This window comes from Thunnus albacares, chromosome 23 (genome assembly GCF_914725855.1).
Source record: "Thunnus albacares chromosome 23, fThuAlb1.1, whole genome shotgun sequence".
In the NCBI taxonomy this organism is placed as follows: domain Eukaryota; kingdom Metazoa; phylum Chordata; class Actinopteri; order Scombriformes; family Scombridae; genus Thunnus; species Thunnus albacares.
In genome coordinates this window covers 6,599,317-6,619,871 of record NC_058128.1, presented here as the reverse complement: position 1 = coordinate 6,619,871, position 20,555 = coordinate 6,599,317, and the positions used below count along the sequence as shown (strand labels likewise).

At 38.5% G+C, this 20,555-nt stretch overlaps 1 protein-coding gene across 1 annotated transcript; it reads left to right on the top strand.

The window, feature by feature from the left end:
• Positions 1 to 20,359, top strand: LOC122975514 (endosome/lysosome-associated apoptosis and autophagy regulator family member 2-like). The gene is made up of 22 exons (XM_044343972.1): positions 1 to 261; positions 5,265 to 5,385; positions 6,032 to 6,221; positions 6,340 to 6,487; positions 6,941 to 7,030; positions 7,122 to 7,227; positions 7,376 to 7,525; positions 8,279 to 8,367; positions 9,175 to 9,355; positions 10,026 to 10,154; positions 11,908 to 11,998; positions 12,099 to 12,201; positions 12,375 to 12,512; positions 13,292 to 13,564; positions 14,204 to 14,377; positions 15,303 to 15,492; positions 15,570 to 15,666; positions 15,745 to 15,846; positions 16,231 to 16,357; positions 17,295 to 17,473; positions 18,292 to 18,454; positions 19,898 to 20,359. The coding sequence occupies exons 1-22, from the start codon at positions 157 to 159 to the stop codon at positions 19,967 to 19,969; spliced, it is 3,018 nt and encodes a 1,005-aa protein (XP_044199907.1). The 5' UTR covers positions 1 to 156; the 3' UTR covers positions 19,970 to 20,359.
• The last annotated feature ends 196 nt before the right edge of the window (positions 20,360 to 20,555 follow it).

The following is a 20,555-nucleotide window of genomic DNA, read 5'->3' as shown; positions in this document are numbered from 1 at the left end:
AGAGAGAGAGAGAGAGAGAGAGAGAGAGAGAGGCGGACGGACAGCCAGGCAGGCGCATCAATGACAGGGACACCACACAAACACTCACCGCTCGGCCTGTTCCATGTTTCTGGCTCCAGGCAGCGGACAGCGGGCTGTTTGTGATCCGAGCTGAGGATGCGGCAGCAGGTGTGGGCCTCCTGGTTCCCCCGCTGCCTTCTACTCATCATCACCGCTCACACATCAGCGTCCGCGGACACAGACCTGCGGCCGTGCCATGAGGTGAGTAGCATATCCACCGCCCGCTTATTGTTAGTATTACCCGCAAATTATCCTGCACTTTACATTAAAATTTGACTGTGCAGGAAAGACATCTCGCTCTTTATTGCTCTCTTTTATTATTATCTTGATCTTACAATTGTTTATCACCCATAAATAATGCGGGGATCCAGCCAATAAAATGGCCACAGAAACAAACAGATCAAATGCAAAAGGCTCCTAATGCAGAATAAAAAAACACTACTAGGCTATAAGTCGTTTTCCAGTCTTTTATAGGCTCAGCAGTGTCTGGATATACTGTTCCGTATATATGCGAGAACATACGATCCTCTTCACGCCGCTGATCGGCTTAAAATGCGGTTCATGTTGACATACAAACAAAACTCCATAACAAGATGAAGCTCCGCGCTGAGACCGTCTGCTGGCCTCCATCCTGCCTCTCTGCAGCGGCCACACGGGCCAGGATTACCCGCTGAGGAAGAGGAGGAGACACCGGGCTGTCCTTTCTGTTAACCAGGCAGATCAATAAAGCAGCCAGTATCATTGGGAGTTCAGGTGTCTCCAGGGGGTCTTTTTTTAGGAGCTATAAGCCAAAATGAGGAAGTTGCAGGATGAGATTTATTATATTGTATTAAGTTCAATTCTGTTTTCCCATTTTTACAGAAATGTACGTGACATCCAGGGGTTTAAAGGAATAGTTGGACAATTTGGTAAATGCACTTATTCGCTTTCTTGCAGAGTTGAATGAGAAGCTACAGCCAGCAGCCAGTTAGACTGGAATAAGGTTGCAACTAGTTATTATTTGCATTATTGATTAATCTGTTGATTATTTTCTCAATACATCGATTAGTTGTTTGGTCTGTAAAATGTCAGAAAATGGTGAAAAATGTCCATCAAAGCGCAAGTTGACGCCCTCAAATGTCTTGTTTTGTCTCGACCAACAGTCCACAACCCAAAAATATTCAGTTTATTATCATAGAGGACCAAAAAAACCAGAAAATATTCATATTTGAAAGCTGGAATCAGAGAATATGGATATTTTCCTCTTAGAAAATGACTCAAAAATGACTTATCAATTATAAGAATAGTTGGCGATTAATTTAAGAGTTGGCAACTTTTCAGGGGGAAACAGCTAGCCCTCTGTCCAAAAGTACAGAGCACCTCCTCTGGTTTCTTTTCCACCTCACAGTGATGACAAGACGACTCCAGGAAGTCACTTCTCCCAGCCAAGATATAGTCCGGCACATAATCACCTTTAACACTGCTACATGTTGTTTTACACTTTAGTTTTGTACAGATTAAACAAACAAGATATAAATTGCTAATTAATTAGTTTTACTGTGTGTTCAGACAGAACATGAAGCAAATTTTCATCTTGCGTCATTTGTGCGTATTTGACTGCTGGACCGTTTGTGTTTATTCACCTCAAACAGCCCAACAGACACATCGACTGTGTCTGTAGGAGTGTGTTTGTGTGTTTATGTCTTCAGCTCAACTTCAAACTGAACTCAGAACTCACCAGAATCTCTGGTTCTTTCTATTATTTCTCTCTCCTATTTCCTCTCCTCTGTATGTTTATGAAACACATTCTTAAAGCCCCGGGATACACACACATTTTTCGCTCCATTTGGTTTGATTTGGTTGTCTTCTGTCATAAAAACAACCTACACATAACACATTTTGCACATTTTTCAAAAGGAAAATAAAAACACAGGTTAAAACCATGAGCGTAACATACAAAAACCATAAAACAAACTGTAAAGAGCACAAAGTGTTATGCATAAAATTGAGTCATGACAGAATAAAAACACTAAAAGTTAAAAATAACCTATTTCCATAGTGGTCCTGGTCCGCTCCAAATCATAACAACAAAGACTGCTGCCCTGCTACTTAGCTATATCTACGTCCTTCCATTGACTTTATATGTACTTGCATCGCCTTTAGAATTTGTTTTGCATTGAGTCTGAACACAAAGCTGGTATTTATTACCTTTGGACATAGCCAGGCTAGCTGTTTCCCCCTGTTTCCAGTCTTTATGCTAAGCTAAGCTAACTGGCTCCTGACTCCAGCTTCCTATTGAACAAAATAACTGTAGGCAAGAAAAAGAATAAGCATATTTCTATTATTCTAATAAATAATGACATGTATTTAGAGAGCATTTCTCTCAAAAACTCATAACAACATAAGAGAAAAAGAAAAGCAAGACAGTGAATAAGTGCATTTCCCAAATTGTCCAACTTCCTCAGCACAGTCCAGTCGGATGGATGGAGGCTGATGAACCCGTGAGCTCCAGTTTATGAGAGAGACGCTCCATTAGTCACATCTGCCATTTAGGCGTAAATTCATCAGACAAAAATGTTAAATGTCAGAAGAAAATTCCTATTTTTTGAATGAAAGAACAAGTCCAAATAAGAGGAAAATCCAGGTTTGTTCACCCAGCAGGACATGAAACAGTATTTTTAGTTTTGTCTGACGTGGCCTTTCAGTTATATTACCAATCATTCACTGTTGTCAATATGTAGAAATCAATAAAACTCGCCTTAGGAGATGCTACCCCATCTGGAACCAGTTTTATTATTCAAGCTTTCAGTGAGTGATGGTGGTAAATTCTGTTTCAGAGGCTTTTTCACCCTGACAACAGTTAAATTCTGGGATTAAAAAGATTTTCTTGGCATCAAACTTTCAGTAGAACATATCAGCCGTCTGCAGCCTCACATAAAATCTGCGTAAAACCCCCAAAACCATCCAGTCCTACAATCTCCTGAGTCACAGTATATGGCTTGTCATGGCGGAGATTTTATCCCCTGTCCCCCCTTCTTCTTCTCATCAGTCTCCATGACAACCGGCGTGAGTCACCCAGGAGACCGGCGGAACACATTAGCCCGTGTCCTTTTTATCAGCCTCACCTTTTCCCTCCACTGTCAACACATTAGTGCGGGCAACGGCCCTCCTGTTTGTCCACGTGTGCGGAGAGAGAGAGACGGCAGGTGAACCTCAGTGCAGGTTGCTATGCTACATGTTAATGAAGTGGTCTCTACTGCCGCCTCGCCACAATTTGTATGTGTGTGTGTGTGTGTTGGGGGAGGGAGGGGGTGCAGCATGAATGGCCATGTTTGTTGCTTCAGAGAGGTGATTAGTCATGTAGAAGAGCTCAAGCTTATCTGCACACACACACACACACACACACACACACATATATATAGTACATACACACACACACAGCATCTGCAAACCACCTCTCTCAATCTCTGATTAATTCTTTGTCCGCACATCGCAGGTCATTTCTGTGATTGTTCCAGTTCAATTAGCTGCTACTTAGATGTGAGCGCTCTGCTGACTGTCTGCCCAGTTTAGCAGCAGGTTTGGGGGAGGAGATGGAGTTCTGCCAGAGCATTAAAAGTACAACGTAAGAGCTATTTGCTTACAGGTTTTACTGTCTTAATTCTACAGTAGTTGCATATGGTGGGAAACTGATTTATAGGGTGAAATACAATATATCCACAGGAAAGTGAAAGACATTAAAATGTCAAGATTACAAATCCTTGGTGGTTAGTAATACATTGTTAAGTTAAATGAGATGTATCATGCTCATTTCCAGGTCTATATTTATATTCTGGGGCTCTATTGGAACATTTTGGCATGATTTGCTGTTTAAAAAAACTCCTTACTCATCTTATATTGGCTCTTTATGCAGCCCCTCAGTTCAGCCTCTGTCTGAAACAGGCCGTTTTAACTTCTGTCTCTTTAAGACCCCCCCTCCTGGTGACCCACTCTGCTCTAATTGGTTACAGTAGCTCCTATAAACAAACAATAGTAGCAGGATGTCACTTGATGAGCTGTAGAGGTGCTGGTGGGCAAATTTTGTTACTTTTGGACAGAGCCAGGCTAGCTGTTTACCTCTGTTTCCAGTCTTTATGCTAAGCTAGGCTAACCAGCTACCAGCTTTAGCTTCATATTTATTGTTTTATTATTATTAAGCTTTATTTATTCAGGAAATCTCATCAAGATCAAGATCTCTTTTGCAAGAGAGACCTGGGAGCAGGCTAACAAAACTTTAAAGTCCCTCAGAGGAACGAGTGTCTCTAATTTAACTCCACAGATATGAACAACAAGAAAGAGAATAAATAATTAGGTGTATTTAGACAGCATTTCCTCAAAATCATTAAAAACTAACTTTGTACACCGGAATATGTTGCAGATTAGTTGGAGGGCAGCACAATTCGAAAATCTTCTGCACACTTTCTCATTATTGCTGATTTATTTCGCATGTTATTCACATTTATTTTGTTGTTAGCTCTAAACAATATACGTGATGAAGGCTGTTTAAACCAAAACTGTGTTTTAAATAATATGAAATGCAGCTAAAAAGCAAAACATTGTGCAGGAGTTCATTCAAGCGAGGATTCCTCTAAAAGAAGTGCTTTACAAGAATCTTTAAAAGCAACGGACACAGCATATAAACTATAATTTAAAACAGAAACAAAACTAGCAAACATTGCTGAAAAACAAAGAAATGTGACATAACTCTGTACTTGTACTGAAGCACTGAACACTTTGTTACTTCCAGTTTTTCATGACATCCAGCTCCGATTTCTAAAGAAGGTTGATTACACTCATTGTAAGTCAATTTGGATAAAAGCATCTGCTAAATGAATGTAAAGTAATGTTCTATCAGTCCACATGATGCACATAATGTCACAACCAGCAGTCCTCGGAAAGGAGCGACCGTGCAGATGACCCGCTGTTGTTGTTGTGCTCTTAATGGACCATTAGCGTTCCAGCAGTTGGTTGCCGTGGTGATCGGGTCAGCCACCGTTTTCACCCTGAGCACCCCCCTCCTCCCTCCTCAAATGTCTCTTATGTATGACCAGCTTTTGTTTTCATATAAAGTCATGGATGCTTGTATCAAGACAAATGCTGTATGTGAGTGTTTGTATGTATCTGTAGAAGTATCTTTTTATGTATGTGTATGTGTGTATGTGTGTGTTCATGTGTGTGTTCTGCAGACAGACTACTACTACCAGTACACAGAGTGTGACAGCACAGGGTCACGATGGAGGGTGGCCATCCCTCTTAATCCAGGCTCCTGCTCAGACCTTCCACCTCCAAGCAGAGGAACAGACTGCTGTGAGTACTGCCAGTGTCTTTCATTACCATATAAACTCTGCATACCTAATAATGCAAGAGAAATACATAAAAAATCCTACATAACATGAACCTCATACATGCTTTTTTTCACATTTTGCTGATGTTGATGTTAACTGTAGTTTTTATAGAAAATCAATCGAATCACACATTCAACACTTTTTTAAATTGTAACCTTACAACCACATTTGGATATTATAACTGATTTTATAACATATTTAAATGCAAAGACTCTAAGATGGATATTTTTGTAAATATAATGGTTATAATGGGAGCAGTTTTGCAAAAAGATTATCAATTTGTTCACGTTTTCTTCATGATTTTACATATTTTACAGAACTCTCTGAAATTTCCTCAAAACAAAAATGCAGAACTTAATCTGCTTTTACTTTATTTTATTCTAATGTATTATTGTATTTATTTATTCCTCTTATTGTCCTTTCTATTTGTCTTTTGCAGGACTTTATTGTAATTTCAATTTACAATGTCTAACTTAGACATCTGATCCTTACTGGTTTGTAAAATACAATAGAAAAGCAACGCAGAACCAACCAATAGGTTTAGAGTTTGGCAGGTCGGGGTCATTAAAACCATCTAACTTGACCATCTTTTTCTCCCTGTCTTACAGCCTTCTCCTGCCCAGCTGGGAAGTTTTTAGAGATGTCTACCCAGCAGTGCACGCCCTGTGCAGCCGGCTCTTATTCGCTGGGTAGCGGCCTTCGTTTTGACCAATGGGACGCCATCCCTGCAGGCTTCACCAGCCTCGCCAGTTTCCTGGACCCCGGGCCGTCTGGAGAGGACATTCAGGCCTGTAACAGGTGACACACACTCTCATAGACACTACTAATCACACACACACACACACACACACACACATTAGACAGATAAAGATGGAGATAGGTGCGGATTGCTGAGTGTGTTTACTATGTGCTGCAGCTCATCATGGACGCCGCAGGGTGTGTATCTGGAGTCAAACCGCGATGAGTGTACGGTGTCTCTGGTTTACGCCGTTCATCTGGAGAAACAGGGCTCCGTCTCCTTCACCTACCAATATCCCGACAACAACATCTTCTTTGAGTTTTATGTAAGTGCTTCTAATTGCCTCCTACAAATCAATATATACTGATATAATCATTTGTCAATATATCAGAGTGCTATCACCTATTGGCTGCAATAAGTGTTATGGATTTTCCTGAACAATCTGTAAAAACAGGGAAATCTCTGCTTTAATGAACTACCCAGGCCAAGTTATTTAATATATGAAGAGTTTTAAGTTCCCGTAATGGATTAAAATGTTTTTGTAGAGGCACTTTTTGCACCTTAGAAAAATAATACATTGAATAAAACACTGAATATTGGCTCAAAGTAGCCCCTATTTTCAGCTCTTTGCCAAAAATTGTCATCTTCGAAAATCTCTAAAATGATTTAACAGCTAATTAATTAGTGGAGGTTTATTGTGGATGAGTGAGGAGCAGCAGCTGTTATTTGGAAAAGATTTTTTTTGTGGGTAATGGCTTCCACATTAACATATGTTCAGGTCCAGAATGAGCAATGCCAGGAAATGGCCCAGACCGATGACCAGAAGTGGATTAAAATCACCAACAATGGAGAATGGGACACACACACGGTGAGTACGTCATCCCGCCTGTGTTCATGACAACAGTGTTAGGATGTACTGTATGTGCGGCTCACTGTGTGCGTGTTCGTCTTTGTTTTAGGTCAATCTGAAGTCTGGGACAAACATCTTGTACTGGAGAACAACCGGCATCCTGGTGGGAGGGAAGATGGTCAAACCTGTGCTGCTCAAGAACATTCAAATTGAAGGTAAAGCAAATGTAGACTCAAAAACCATTTGTGATGCATCCCCTCTCAGATGTAGACTGCTGAATTTAAGTTCAAAAGACTAAAAGTGACATTTTTGTGTGTGTGTGTCCATATTGTGTTTCTCCTGTATGTCCGAATGTGTGTCCAGGTGTAGCCTACACATCGGAGTGCTTTCTGTGCCGACCCGGCTGGTTTAGCCCGGCTCCTGGTTCCTCATCTTGCCAGCCGTGTCCCAGCAACACCTTCTCCACAAAGGGGGCGTCTTCATGTACCGCCTGCCCTGAAAACCACTACTCACGTATGCACACATGTGACAACAGTATATAACTGTGTATCATGAAAGCTCAGACTTGTTGTCTCAATAATTGCACTGTTACGAGCTGCGGTCCTGTTGTTGGCTTAATTAGTTATATACAGTGTGAACAACAGCGGCCTTGTCATGTAACTGTAAATAAAAGAGATTTTGTACAGTAAACACAACTGGAAATGAACTGATTATAAATAATAGCTCTAATTAAAAATATAAATACTACTTTATGTAAAAATTTGAATTGAAAAACAGTCCAAAATACAAAATATGTAGCCTTCAGTATTTATGTCAACACATACAAGATAGAGTAACGTTCCCACTTAGTCCAAAGCCACAACTTTTAATTCATATAAAATGTTTCGATCCAAGTCAGATCTTCATCAAGTCAAAATGTTTTTGAATATTTTATGATCTTTCAGATCCGACTTGGATTGAAACGTTGTCTATTTGAATTAAAGTCGTGGCTCAGGAGAAAGAGTGCGACCATTAACCTTTTTCCATTGGTGCTGTTTTATTAATAGCTCTGCACCTGTATGATGCATATTATAGCATCCTTTTAACGCAAACATGATACCAATATATCTGTGATGAGCTGGTTGGCCTGCTGCTATGTTGCTCTGCTTTTCACTACAGTTTAAAATATTTCATACTTTTTTAAAATTTATTTATAAAGATTAAGGCAGGTAAATTGATTTTAACCTCTTGTCTCCTTCCGCTCTGTGTTTGACTCCTCTCTCTCAGATGAGGGATGGGCAGAGTGTAAAGTGAGGCCGCCCTGCTCGGAGAAGGATTACTTCCAGATCCACACGGCCTGCGACAGCGAAGGGAAGGTCAGCAGCATCCACACGTTTCATATTTCGCACACACAGACGTCCTCACCTTTTCACCTAGACGAGGACAGATGTATATACTGATAAACACGCCCTTTATCATGCAGTGTATATTAAAGGTGAACATTTAAATACAAGTTAGCAGAACATTTTAGGGTGATATTTAATAATCTGTGAAAGATTAATTGACAATGTAATTGTTTTTAGCTTCAATTCTTTTATAATATGTCAAAATTAGAGCAAGACAATTTGAACATGTGCAGATTTTTGACTATATTGTACATACAAGACAACCACAAATACCCATGACTGATTTATACCAAAGAACATCTAATAATTTATCCTGTTTAAATTCACCCTTCCGCACATTGTCCTAGACCTCTGCTTATTCATGCAGAAAGAAGAGGATATCTTCTGTTTTGACCTAACGATTAATACTGCATTACATTTAAATTGATGATGAATAATAATAAGTGACTTGTCAGCTCTCTTTAGAGATTGCATCAGGCACCAGAGCAGGGACACAGTGTGATGAGGAAGGAAATGATGAGTAGCTCAGTGAAAGCTTTGCATGTCATCTGATCCAAAGTCACCTTTCTTGGCGCTCGTCCACGACCTTGGCCCTGTTTTGATTCACATTTCTGAAAAGCCCTGAGTAAGAGTGATGATTGAAAATTATCAGAAAAGAAACACATCCTTCGGTTGCTGATGTGTGTTATTTCCTTTTATATATTCGAAGCTTAGATTTAAATACTTGCAGTACTCTTCCACTCCTGTTGATGACCTCTGTTTCTGTGCCGGTTACAGACGCAGGTTTTGTATCGGTGGGTGGAACCAAAGATCTGTGTGGAGAACGTCACCGGGGCCATGGAGCTGCCTGCCACTGGGCAGAGAGAGCCTTGCCCTCCCTGCAACCCCGGCTACTACAACAGCAACGACTCCACCTGTTTGCCCTGCCCACCTGGAACCCACTCTGACGGCACCTACGGTAAACCTGACCTCTTGGTTCTTTTAAATCTTTATTTATCGAACAAAAGTCAACTAAAGAGCACCCAAGACACTCTCCTAATTATCAGTTAAGGCCTTTGTTTATTTCTATTTTTAAATGAATTTGATATAAAGACAAATACAGAAATGTATTAATAGGTTAATTACAAAACAGAAAAGAAATGTAGATAAAAGCAAATAAATACAGAACAAATAAAAATACAGAACAAAAGATACACATAAACACACATATATATTTATATATGCATATACTGAACATATACACATATGTATGTACATAAATATACAGTATATGCTCACATACATAGCTATACTTATTTCCATTGCACCCATTCTATCATCTAACGTTTAAGTCCTTTTTATAACCTTCAGCATACTCCGTTCAAAGTCCTGACTTCCTGCACTCCCTCATAGTGCCAGTTCAATTCATGCTAGCAATATACTTAAAATATCCTCTCCGTCTGGTCACATATTGATCACCCCATCCACTAAAATGTATTCTAAAAGAGGGGGGTGACCCAGATTGATAATCCTCTCCTGAAAGCATGTTTCTTGTGCAAACATAATGTTGTACCAAGGAAGAAAATGTCATTGTAGTATCACAATAAAGCATTTGTGTTTGTGTGTGTGTGTGTGTGTGTGTGTACCAGTATGTGCCCAGTGCCCCGCAGGTACAGAGCCGGTGTTAGGTTACGAGTATAAATGGTGGAATGTGCTGCCTTCCAACATGAAGACTTCCTGCTTCAACGTGGGAAACTCGAATTGTGACGACATGAATGGTGAGAACAAAGGAGACATTCACACCTTTAGAAACTGAGTCAGAATGAAACTAACTAACTAACTAACTAACTAACTAACTAACTAACTAACTAACTAACTAACTAACTAACTAACTAACTAACTAACACATATCTTCTAACTAGCTTACTAACTAAACAATACATACTAACTGACAACTAGATACATACCTACTAACTAAGTCACTCAGTAATTAATTAACTGACTAACTAACTAACCACTATATATGCATTAACTAACCGACTGAGTAATTAACTACTAACAACTACCCCCAGCCTACTGACTACTACTAGGAAACGTTCATACCTCACAAAAACAAGAATTAAATTTGTGAAATTTGATATTCTTACTAACTAAATAACTAATCCAGACCTACTAACTAACTAGCTAAACATACTAACTAACTAACTAACTAACTAACTAACTAACTAACTAACTAACTAACTAACTAACTAACTAACTAACTAACTAACTAACTAACTAACTAACTAACTGATCCATACCTACTAACTAATTAATCCATATATACTAACTAATGTATCTAGACCTACTAACTAACTAACTAACTAACTAACTAACTAACTAACTGATCCATACCTACTAACTAACTAACTGATCCATACCTACTAACTAATTAATCCATATATACTAACTAATGTATCTAGACCTACTAACTAACTAACTAACTAACTAACTAACTAACTAACTAACTAACTAACTAACTAACTAACTAACTAACTGATCCATACCTACTAACTAATTAATCCATATATACTAACTAATGTATCTAGACCTACTAACTAACTAACTAACTAACTAACTAACTAACTAACTAACTAACTAACTAACTGTTATATACATACTATATACTAACTAAGTCACTAAGTGATTAACAGAGTAACTAACCACTATATACGTACTAACTAATTGGGTAATTAACCACCAACAACTACCTACGACCAGCCTACTAACTACTACTACTAACTAACCAACCACTAACTAATGACGACCTACTAACCAACTAACTAACCAACTGAGTAACTGACTACCTACCTATTGTCCATCGGTCTGTCCGAGTTCATTCTTGATCTTTGCACTTGAGAAAAAAATCTCACCACAAGGTGCATTTAGTTGCTGTTCTGGAGCTTTGAATTTTCTCACATGATCTTCAACAGCACATGGAGTTTATCCAGCTGACAGAATAGTAGATGTTTAAATTTCCATTTGATCACTTTGAAGACTTTTCAAACTTCTCAAACTCTTCTGATAAAGATCCTGACTGTTCCCGTCATGACCCCCGTCCCCCCCGTCCCCCCCCCCCCCCCCCCCCCCCCCCCCCCGTCCCCAAAGGGACCACAATGGAAATAAACCTCTGGGCTTTATTGTGTTATCCTGACTTTTCCTTTTGATAAAAGCACTCAATGCCACGGCAGAGCTGGTGTTTTTAAAATGAAATTGTCAAATAAAATCAATCATGTGATAGTTTGAAAGCCAGCAGAGCAGCTACTGGATGTAAAATAAACCTTGTTTTCTCGACATAAACACAATGTTTTATGTCCACCTGAGAATAACAATCACACACAGACACCACCTGTTTCTGAGACAGTTTTGGTTTATGCTATAAAATAATAATAATAATATATGCACAGATCTGTAATCCAGATGTCAATGAGGTACGATGTACATGAGAGTCGTGTGATTAATAACATGTGCGTCACACCTGCTGTTTCTCAGGATGGGAGGTAGCAGGAGACCACATTCGCAGTGGGGCAGGCAGCTCAGATAACGACTATCTCATCCTCAGCCTGCACGTACCCGGCTTCAAGTAAGTATGCTTGTGTTTTCTCAGATGCTGTGAATCAGTTAGTGTGTGTGTGTGTGTGTTAACTAAACCTCTGCTTTTGTGTGTATTTTTTTTGCGGCAGGGTCCCAGCCTCACTGTCAGGGATGACTGGTAGTGAGTTCGGCCGGATAACCTTTGTGTTTGAGACCATCTGCTCTTCCGACTGTGAGCTCTACTTCATGATGGTGTGTGCTTGCTTTTGTGTGTGTGTGTTTTGAGCAGAAGGTCATAATTACGTGACTTATTCCACCACTAAGCCTAAATAGTGACACTGTTACACTGTGGTCCAGTTTATAAATAAAGTGTATTCTATCCCACATGTTCCTTTTGAATTGTTTCACTGTAACGCCCCCTGCAGGATGTGAACAGGAAGAGCACCACGGTGGTGGAGTCGTGGGAAGGCAGTAAGGGGAAACAGTCGTACTCACACAGCATGACCAGGAACGCCTCTGTTACATATACATGGGCCTTCCAGAGGACTAACCACGCTCTGGACGTGAGTGAACACACACACTAAAAACACCTTGTTCCTTTTAATGTAATGTTATGTTTTATCACATATAGCACCGCTTTGGGCTGAAATATCTCAACAACTATCTGATGGATTTCCATGAAATTTTGTGACTTTGGTGATCCTCTCCTCTTGTAGTTTTTAAATTAAAATGTCCTGATATTTACTGGGTAAATTGCCATGACATTTCTTTCAGACATTCATGTCTCGCTCAGGAATTGTAATTGTTCAGTGACTTTTCATTTAGCATCGTCCTCAGGTCAAAAATGTAGTTTCTTCCAAATGTTTTTGTGATTTAATAATGAAAAAAGATTTGCAGGCCTCAGCTTAAGTTTGTGTTTAGTGCTAAAAATGCTAAAGATGGTGAAAATGGTAAATACCTGCGTAAAATAGCAGCATGTTAGCATTGTCGTTGTTACAGTCTCACTGATTAATCTTGTTAATAATCATGTCATTCCCATTATTATTTTATTATTTTATGCAAGTGTAATTTGTGTTTTCAGCTACTCAAAAACCGTGAATAATTTCGTATTACCCACAATCCCAGTACTAAAATATATTGATTTGAATTGTATGCATATATGTATAAAAATACATTGTAGCATTATAATGGTGTGCAAAATAAAATCTCAGCACACTTTAACAAAGACAAAAGTTTGACGTGTGCAAAATGTGAAAATATATGCACTTAAACTAAATATCAAGAACATATTTTATGTATATCTTAACATATGTTTCTGTCATTTTCCTGCGTATGTTTGTAGGTGCGTCACTATGTCAGTGACATGGTGAAGCTGTACTCCATCAGTGTGACCAACGTCCTGGACGGGGTGGCGTCTGCGTGTCGGGCCTGCGCTCTGATACCCCAGAACTCCCAGCGGGCCGGGTCCGCCTGCGTTCCCTGTCCCGCTGGTTTTTACATCGACAGAGACACCAACCGCTGCCAGGAGTGCCCGCCGAACACACACCTGGCAGGACACCACACCTACGGCCAAGACGCCTGCGTCCCATGTGGGCAAGGAAGCATAAGCAACAAGGTAGAGAGAGTTCCTCAAGCTCTTCTCTCTAGTTCCCTCTCAGGGGAACACAATACCGATAAGACTGATATATTGGTGTTTGTTTGATTTATTTCTAAATAAAGATAATTAATACTGTATGTCCTAATATCCATAAATTACATTTGGAGTTCTCGCCATATTTTAATACAAAATACAAATGTATGGCATACTGAAATGTATAGGAGAAATAATTTTTATTACTTTTATTACTTAACAAATATTTTTACAGGACATAGAACATATTCTTAGATCTAAAAACCTTGTTAGTTGTTCAGAAATTACAGTGACTTAAATCAATAACAGGCTTATTCTCCTTTTATAAAACAATGGTAACAGACTATAACAGCTAAAAACAAGCTGTCACTTAAGAAATATTGTATATAAGTGATGTTTTCTGTCTGTTATATTAATAATCTCATCACACTACTCTGTAGATTAGGTAGTCGACCAACATGAGTGCTAAATGTTTTTAAATTATCATTAATTATATTTATTGTTTTTATTCATTATTTTAAAACCATTTTATTTCCCCTCTGAACTAAGGCTGAGTCTGTATTACTGTCCAAAGTACATCTAATAATATAATATTTGATCCGATTGTATTTTCTTCTCTGTCAGGAACATTCTCGCTGCTACAGCGACTGCTCCTTCTCCTACACGGACAACAACCGCACGATGACCTTTGACCTCAGCGCTCTGAGCGACGTGGCCTCGATGACCATCGGCCCGAGTTTCACCTCTAAAGGCACAAAGTACCTTCACCTGTTCAACATTAGCCTGTGTGGCCACGAGGTAATTCACACACACCTGATATTATGTCATATTAACTACAGCTACTATTTCAATGCAGATTTAGAGATCTGTCAGTGTCCTTGTTACTATCACTCCATAGATCTGACTCTATTTTTTACTATTTTATACTTTTTACTCAATATTTTTTGTTGTGTATGGAGTTGGTTATGTAGGAATTGAGGCTTATTATGCTCAGGGTTAGCTGTCCTGTTTCAAAGCATCACTTTGGTGCCTAAAATGTCAGTTAGAACAGATTTTTAATGTTAGATTTAATGGCATTGCATCTATTTTTATGTCCACACTTAGAAATGAGTATTTTGAGCCTTCTGCAGCTGGACATATTCAAATATTCATCAGCATTATATTATTTTTCTTCTCAATCTCTTTATAAATACTGTTTTGAAGATATACAGTACTGGTCAAAAGTTTGGGCACACCTTCCCCTTGAATGAGAAAAAGTATAATGTTTCACTGCAATTGCAATGTGAAAAATCTATTTTCTTCATGTCTTTACACCTGCTGGGGCCCAAAAGTGTCACAGGAAATAAATAAATGACCATGATTAATTAAAAATCAATCAATAAATAGATATAAATATTTTTTCCAAAAAAGAATAACTAAATAAATAATAATATATTTTTCTATATTTCTTCATTTATTTATATATTCATTTATTTCCACTTTTTTAATTTAATAGCTTTTTAATCTATCCTTTTTTGGCAAAATATAAATGCATTCATTTATTTTTAATTAATAACCGCAATTCATTTATTTATTCATTTATTTATTTCCTGTGTCACTTTTGGGCCCCCATACACCCAGTGTGATAAAAAATGATTTAAAGGCTGCATGGAAACATCAGGTGTAACCATAGCAACTGACAGATGATTTTCATGCTATCTGCATGTGCATGTGTCTGCCACAGGGGAAGAGAGCCGCCATCTGCACAGATAATGTCACCGACGTTTCCAGCAAAGACGACCAGAGCGACTCGGCTCAGTTCATCAACTCAGTGGACAGCTTCATCTGTCAATCAACCATCATCCCGGCAGATGGGCGGGGCTTCAGGATGGCCATTTCCTCCCAGTCCATCAGCCTCGCAGACACTTTCGTCGGTAAGACGTCGTGGCTGTTTGACCATCAGCTGATCATAACGGCTTTGACATGTCTGTCTTTTGTTTTTATTTTCCAGGAGTAACAGCAGACACCGTCCTCGACGGCATGAACGCTAAACCAGAACTTTTCCCAGAAGACTCAAAGAATGTTCCAGACATCAACTTCTTCTACAGGTACAGTATAAAAGTCAGAGAGTTGGTCTATGTTTTTGTAGTATTTCAGTCCTAACTGTGATCTTAATTTTCTTTCAGGTCAACGCAGGCAACAGCTTCCTGTGATCAGGGTCGGAGTTCGGTCATCACTGTTCGCTGTAACACACAGAAGTCTGAACGTGGAGAGCTCTCTGTGCCCAGGTGGGTGATAATGTTCTGTATAGAGTATGTGTGTGTGCATCATTTAGTGCAAGACTTTCAAATTCTTTCAATTCTTTAATTTTTTGTTGATTAATTATTATGAGTGTGAACAGAATACAACCCACAATATAATATGAATAGAAATACAAATGTATTTCACACATATGCAGACTGCATAAAATGTCAGTAGTAAAACATAATGAAAAAAATGTGAATGGGTTTGATATGCAAATATACACTATTTCAAAGCATGTGCATATGAAAATACTACTTCACACTGAACTACAGTAAGTTATGGAGTTATATGACGTATCAGTACATTAAAAAATTGAAAATATAAGAATATGAAAAAAAATCTGTGAATGCATGTGTGTGTTTGTGCAGCTCCTGTCCTGCAGGAACATGTGATGGATGTACATTCCACTTCCTGTGGGAGACCGCCAGCGCCTGTCCACAATGCACTGAGGATGACTACCACCAGATAGAGGGAGCATGCAAGGGAGGCGTCCAGGTAACACGCACACACACACACACGCTTCATACCTCATTAGCTTCAGATTAACAGTTCTACTATTGAACTCCTGACATGATTTGTCTCAAGGGGACAAAAGACACTACAGTGTCTACACTTTTTGTCACATTTCTGACAGAAATAAATCACTACGGACACAAACTGATTCACTCTTTCACACATAAATTTGTATTAAAATACTTGAGACCTGCATTAATTCTCTAACATTATCCTAATCTAAAACAAATCCAACAAGGGTTTCCAATTCATTAAGCAGGCTAAACCTCTTTGAAATTGTAAATTGATGATGTCTACACTCTTTTTTTCATTATTAAAGAGCGGTGTACAAAACACTCAGGTAGTCACTTAGCTAAGTAGCAAATATATAATCTACAGTACCTAATTTATTAAAACTTTGTCACATTTATTAAAAGAGTAATTTAAATAAAGTAAGTAATCAATCAGCTGAGGCCTGGCTGGATTCTGATTCAATAATGTGATATTAACCCCAAATTGAATCCAAAAGTACCATTTTGATTTTTTCTTTTTTTGCCAAGTCATCGTGTAAATGTTTTAGCTTAACTGAATGAAAGGTAATTATTAATTGCATGAGTCAGTTTACGCAATTATAGGAATTTCCTCACAAGACAAATGAAAACACATCTGGATGCTTAATGAAAGATAAAACTTGACCAAAAAAAGTCACATCTAAACTCATTCACAAGTTCAAATCACAGGTTTATTGATTAAAAGTACACTAAAATGTCTTTCTACATTACACTGCAAGATGTTCATTTTCATGAGGACCAATAACAGGATAAAATTTAAAAAAAATAAACATCACACATTTGTCAGTTTAATTTAATTCATGCAGCTACTCTCTGCTTGAATAGAAAAATGTGGAAATCTTCTGTGTATCTCACTCCTGTTTCTCCAGGAAACTCTGTACATGTGGAACGAGCCAAAGTTGTGCACCAAAGGTGTATCGTTGCCTGCTAGAAGCTCCTCCCCTTGTGAGGCCATCGCTCTGTGGCTGAAGGTCGGGGTTGGCGGCGGAGCCTTCGTGGCTGTGCTGCTCATCTCCCTCACCTGCTATTTCTGGAAGAAAAACAAGAGGTAAGAGGCATCAGACAACAAGGACACACTAACACCCGTTGTATCTCATCCCAGCTCAACATAGTCATTAAGATCAGCTTAAATTGTTACTTAAAGGTAGAGATGTCAGCAGATGATTGTCAGTGACAGTAAAGGATGATAATATTTTCAATTTCCAGATTTTAAACATTGTCAGGCATGTTTTTACACTGTTTTTGCTGGTTACTACTGTACATGCAAATGAAAAAAGTATGAATGATTTTGAAGCCTAAAGCCCATAAAAGCACTAGTAGTAACCCTATTTATATAATCCTGGGTTTTAATAGACAGTTTTAGTGTCACTTGGTTATGGGCTTTTTAGCTTGTGACAAATTAAAGTCTATTTGTGGCACTTTTATGGCCGTCTCATAACTTGAGTTACAGTATGAGTAACCAAAAAGTTGTTTTTACTTCATATATTGTCTCATTTGAAGGCATTGTAGATGCCTGAGGAATTGAAAATTTCCAGTATTTCACAAGAAGCACAAATTAGAATTATTAAAATTACACATAATTTTGTGTAACACAAATAATCTTATGACCCCCTCAGACATATCTTAGGACCATTTCTGGTGTCCTGACACCCAAGTTGGGAACCACTGGTTTAATTGTGACTACAGAAAAATTAAAATTTGGGACAATTGCTTTGATTCTTGGATTAAGCTTTTTAGACACTTTCACAAAATATCAGTCCAAAAATATCTGTATCTGTATCCTTCAAACACCTACACTAAAAGCTGTCTGTGCCAAATAATAATATGCTGCCTCACGATGACGTTGTCTCTGTGAATTGCGGCCAGGCTGGAGTACAAGTACTCTCGTCTGGTGATGTCTGCCAACAAGGAGTGTGAGCTGCCAGCTGCAGACAGCTGTGCCCTGGCTGAAGGAGAGGAGCCTGACGATGACGTGGTCTACACCCAGAAACCCTCCCTGCTGGGAAAGCTCCGAGCTATCGCCAACAAAGTGTGTATTTTTTATTTCATTTTAAACTTTATTTAAGAAGGTTGACTGAGCTGAGCATGTACTGCCTGCTCCCTCCAATAACTTTATTTCACTTTATGTGTTCAGTGTCTCTTAGATTCACTTTCTACATCCAGATGTAAGTTATAATTTGACTTGTGTAGCTCATAACTAAAGCATACCTGCCTTAACAAGTCATTTAGCCACCTAGCTTTACGCCTTCAGTTTTCTAGGCACTTTTATTAAGAAATTACCATTAGATTGTAAAAAAAAAAAAAAATCTTGAAAGGAGCTGACTGGAATCACATGAAATCATTTCAGTCAAGGTTTTACAGCGTTTTAAAACAGTCTGTGTGGCTCTAATCATGTGCTGCTCCAGAACAAATCTGTTCAAGCTTGACTCACACTGGCCTTGTCCTCACAAACCTCCCATGCAGAGCTTGAAATACACAACATTAGATGAACAAAAACGTGTATGAGCTTGAAATGTGCTGCTGCTTGAAATGAAATGTATGAGCTTCGTCAATGTAGAATTTATGGCAGAGCTGTTGTATTGGATTGCATTAGATTGCAAAGGTGTTCCTAATAAAGTGCTCACTGAGTGTAAATTAAAAGAAAAATGCAAAATTCGCATACAATTATATTAATACTAAGCAGCAAGAATGCAGAAAAATTCTTAAAAAATGCAAATAAATGGAGAAACAAATATTTATATGGACCACATAGTGTGAGAGAAATGTCCTGCTCATTAAGAACATGTAAATTTTAATTTAACTTTTAATAAAATAAGAATAAGGTCTCAATTATAAAGTAAATTACATGTAAAGGTGCTAATTTTTTGTAGTGTAATCTAGGGCCATCCTATCTGCATGTTAATGATAATAAGATATAGTACTTGCAATATGTCACTTTTATGACACTCTAAGGAACTGTTGTGAGATTTGACCTACAAATCAGACTTTCAAACCCGACTTAAAAGTAGCCAATTATTTTTCTTCATTTTTTCCTGATTACAGTTTTACAGTATGAAAATAATCCTAAAACATGCTTGTACTACATTTACGTAAGACCAAAAACACTATTACAATGTGGAAAAAAATATCTCCACTGAGTCTTTTGGGTTACCTTACATTAAACGTCTTTACTTACATGTTATATGTCATTTGGTTTTGTCGGTCATCACTTGCCCATCATTACGTGTCAGTTGCACTGAAATCAGACCATGAACTGTCAGTCTCCATCATAATTGGAGGGGCCATTTTATTGGAATGAAGCCTGATCTTTCAATGGGGGAAATCGCCCAAATCATACAAAAAAAGTCCAAATTATCAAGAAAATCACAACCATTTTTACCTTCCCAATCTTTGTTAACACTGTCAAACATGTATATTTTGTTGAACAGTAACAGATATTCCAAATAACATCTTTAATATCTGTATCTTTCAGCACGAGGACGGAGAGAGAAGCGAGTCAGTGCAGCTGAACTCCTCCCAGTCTGATCGATGGGTTCTGGGATAAAACAGATACCAACAGAGAGAAAGAGCGACAGAGTTCAATAATGGAGGAACAGTCAGTCAGTGATAGTATCACTGTCCACCTCCTTATATGTCCTTTGATCCCCCCCCCCCACCCCACCAACCAGGTCCCAGTTTTCACTGGAGAATGGTCGCCACTAGGATGCTGGCAAAAACTGGACAACGGCTTTTACTCCTCGACCCTAGAATACACAGGAAACACACTCCTGCTTTAATGCCATGGATGCTATAAGGCAGGCAACTGAAAGAGAAACATGCTTTTAATGTTTTTTGTATATTTTGTACTTTTATTTGAGGTTTTCTGTTCAGAGTCGTGTATTTATATCAATGTTATAATGATGAACCTTTATTAAAATCCTGTTTGGCTTTGGGATTTGTCTGTACATGATTAGAGGTCTTATAAAACGCAGGTGTGACAGATATAGAGGCTGTGTTATCTTGGAAATGTGGCTCAGAGAATCATAATGTTTGTCAGCAGGCATGAAGATATACTTAATAAACAAAACAACAAAATACAGACAGCAGGGATAAGAGGACTGTCCACCAATCACAGCAAAACACAAAAATAA

Coding starts and splice junctions, on each gene's coding strand:
- LOC122975514 (XM_044343972.1), top strand. CDS start 157: ATGCGGCAGCAGGTGTGGGCCTCCTGGTTCCCCCGCTGCCTTCTACTC. Junction 9,356..10,025: donor CCACTCTGACGGCACCTACG/GTAAACCTGACC, acceptor TGTGTGTACCAG/TATGTGCCCAGTGCCCCGCA. Junction 13,565..14,203: donor AAGGAAGCATAAGCAACAAG/GTAGAGAGAGTT, acceptor CTTCTCTGTCAG/GAACATTCTCGCTGCTACAG.